General features: G+C 36.1%; 1 protein-coding gene across 1 annotated transcript in view; it reads right to left on the reverse strand.

Moving 5' to 3' along the window:
• LOC105812649 (helicase POLQ-like) overlaps positions 1–2,731 on the reverse strand; it is a 24,802-nt gene that overhangs the window by 5,958 nt on the left and 16,113 nt on the right. The window contains exons 7-9 of the mRNA XM_012647152.1: positions 2,652–2,679; positions 2,441–2,509; positions 1,108–1,281 (exon numbers count right to left, since the gene is read on the reverse strand). Of these exons, the coding sequence (XP_012502606.1) occupies positions 1,108–1,281; positions 2,441–2,509; positions 2,652–2,679 (271 nt within the window). The remainder of the gene's footprint in view (positions 1–1,107; positions 1,282–2,440; positions 2,510–2,651; positions 2,680–2,731) is intronic.

Below are 2,731 nucleotides of genomic sequence, written 5' to 3' on the forward strand. Positions count from 1 at the left end.
AACCGCGGAGTTGCCTTAGTTCTCGTATGCCTGTTACATAAAATAATCATTTTTCCTTATTGTTTAAACTTTTATGAGTTTTCTATTACTTGTTAAAAGGACCTTAATATGACTGATGTACTATTTTATACCATTTATATAATTTTCTAAAAGAAAAAACATTTTAAAATATTAAAAGTACATTAATTAGAGAGCACAAGTTGTCAGCTAGATTTTTCTTAGGTTCGACCATCAAACTATAGTTGTTTTTCAAGTTCTATGTATAGATCCTATTACACAAACAATTCTATAAGGCTCAAGTCTTCATAGTCCTAAATAAACCAAAGGGGAGGAATATTAAGGAAAGCATCTTTAAATGTGAAGAACAACAAACATATTATAGAAAACTTAGGAAAATACATTTTAAAGGTTAGCTTCTCCTTATCACCCATAATTTTTGTCTACTGTTTAAACTAGCATGAGCTCAGCGAGTGTAAGCTAACATTTAAAAATTGGCACAAATAAAAGATATTTAAAATGGTACATTTGTTAAAATAATTCTCATTCAATCCAAAGCCAAGGATTTTTGTATTATTATATTTATTCCCTCCATTAGCATTTGATGTAAAAACCTAAAGTAGCTCCCTGACACTGGAAGCAAACGTGGTAAACCACAGTGGCAACCAATAGAATATGGTACTAACTAGTTACATGGTAGCTGTTGGATACTGGTAACTTACTAACCAAACACTTGACACTTCTATCACTCATGAGAAAGACATTCACACACAATCCACATCAATGAAGAAAGGTTGTTTTAAAGAATTAATTCCAAATACCTGGAACTATTAATGGTGGCTCTAAGAGTTGGGTTAACTGGTACTTTTCACTTATTCATTATGTATTTTAGTTGATTTAGTAATTTTTGTATCTTTACCATGAGTACGTACATAGCACTTTTGTAAGCAGATAAAAACAAAGATACATTTTAAGTAAATGTTGAGTGGTTTATAATAATAGAATAAATCAACAATGAGAACATAGCGATATACTAACTGGTTCATAAGTTTGGTAACAGTTAAAATGAGAAGATGCACAAAGTACATATCATATATTTAGTGGAATCACCTCGCAGAAATGTAACACACAAGACGAGAATGACGCAGCTCCAGTGAGAAGATTCTGCACGTATCCTCGAGGCATATTGAATTTTTCAGACACACTCCAAATGTTGGTCTCTTTGAGCAATGTATAAAGAACAAAAGACAGGTAGAGTCTGTTGACAATGTCCTTGTCCACCTTCTAGAAAGACACAATCAAATAAATTTATGTAACCGACCTGCTAAAAATGTATGTTAAGTCTGGACAAGAGGTACACCACATGAAACTGTGCTACAGGACAGCAAGGGTAGAATAAGTCCACAGAAACAAGACTCATTTCTAACATTTGTACTTCAGGTGCAGTCAGATTGATTAGCATTTTTCCAGAACAGAACGTGTCAAATTGTTTCCAATTTAAATTAAACTTCCTTCTATACAGAGTGTAATGGGTTGAACTAGCCCCCCAAGCTCCACTCCCCCAAAAGAAATAAATCCTAACCCCCAGTACCTGTGAATGTGATTTTATTTGGAAATAGGATATTTGCAGATGTCATTAACTGAGCATCTGTAGGTGAAATCATCCTGGATTCACAGCAAATTTACGGTTATCTAAACTCAACGATCAGTGTCCTTGTAAGAAGTGGAGAGGACATATGACGCACAGAGAAGGAGGCAAAGTGAAGATGAGGCTGAGACTGGAGGGATCTGTGTGCAAGCCAAGGAACGCCAAGGACGGCTGGCCACCCCCAGAAGCCGGGAGAGGCACAGGATGGCTTTTCCTCAGAGCCTCCTGGAGGAACCAGCACGGCCAACACCTTGATCGTGGACGTCTGGCCTTCTGAACTGCGCGAGACACACATCTGTTGTTTCAAACTACCCAGCTGCAGTAATTTGGCACAGCAGCCACAGGAAATGGAGGGAGTTGGGAAGATCTTCACGTCATTTACGGTGATTATTTGTAAACTGTATATGCGTGTGATTGTTATGAATCAGACAAACGTATTTTAGATAAATAGGCTAATAAGCTTATCTACATTGTAAACTAAGAGTAACTACTAGATTCTGTGATTTCCACATGATCATGATACATAATTGTTTCCAAAGTTAAAACACACACAGAGAGAAAATGCTTCCTGTCGTTGTCAGTTTCTATTCTGTGTACCTGCTTTTGTCCGTGGTGTGTAGAGACTGTATTTTTGCAAGAAGTATTTCACAGCTAGTATCAAGCTAACTCAGAAACTAACTGATGATTAAAATCAGAGGATAAAAAGGATGAACTTGAGAGGGAAAAAGGAGGTATGAAATCTAAAGTCACGTCCTCTACTATAGGAAAAGAATGTTGGGATGAGACTTAGGATACCATATCGAAGGACGTAGGGGCTGCAGATTCTTCATGTTGATACTGGATCACTTTTCTAAAAGCATTAAGCTGAAAAAGCAGGATAGTTGAATAGCAAGTAGGAAAAGATGGCTATTTAATTTTGCAATTTTAGTGCACTTTCACTATTAACTATAAATTGAGTTAATGTAGGTTTTGCTTAGAATGTATTTCCTAAGCCAAGAGAAATGACATAATTGTTACATGGCAAGATATAATTCCTTATGCCAATTTCAGCATCTTTTGCCAGAAATGTTAAAAAAAGAGGGGGGG

The sequence above is a fragment of the Propithecus coquereli genome, unplaced genomic scaffold (genome assembly GCF_000956105.1).
Source record: "Propithecus coquereli isolate 6110/MARCELLA unplaced genomic scaffold, Pcoq_1.0 Scaffold26, whole genome shotgun sequence".
Lineage (NCBI taxonomy): Eukaryota > Metazoa > Chordata > Mammalia > Primates > Indriidae > Propithecus > Propithecus coquereli.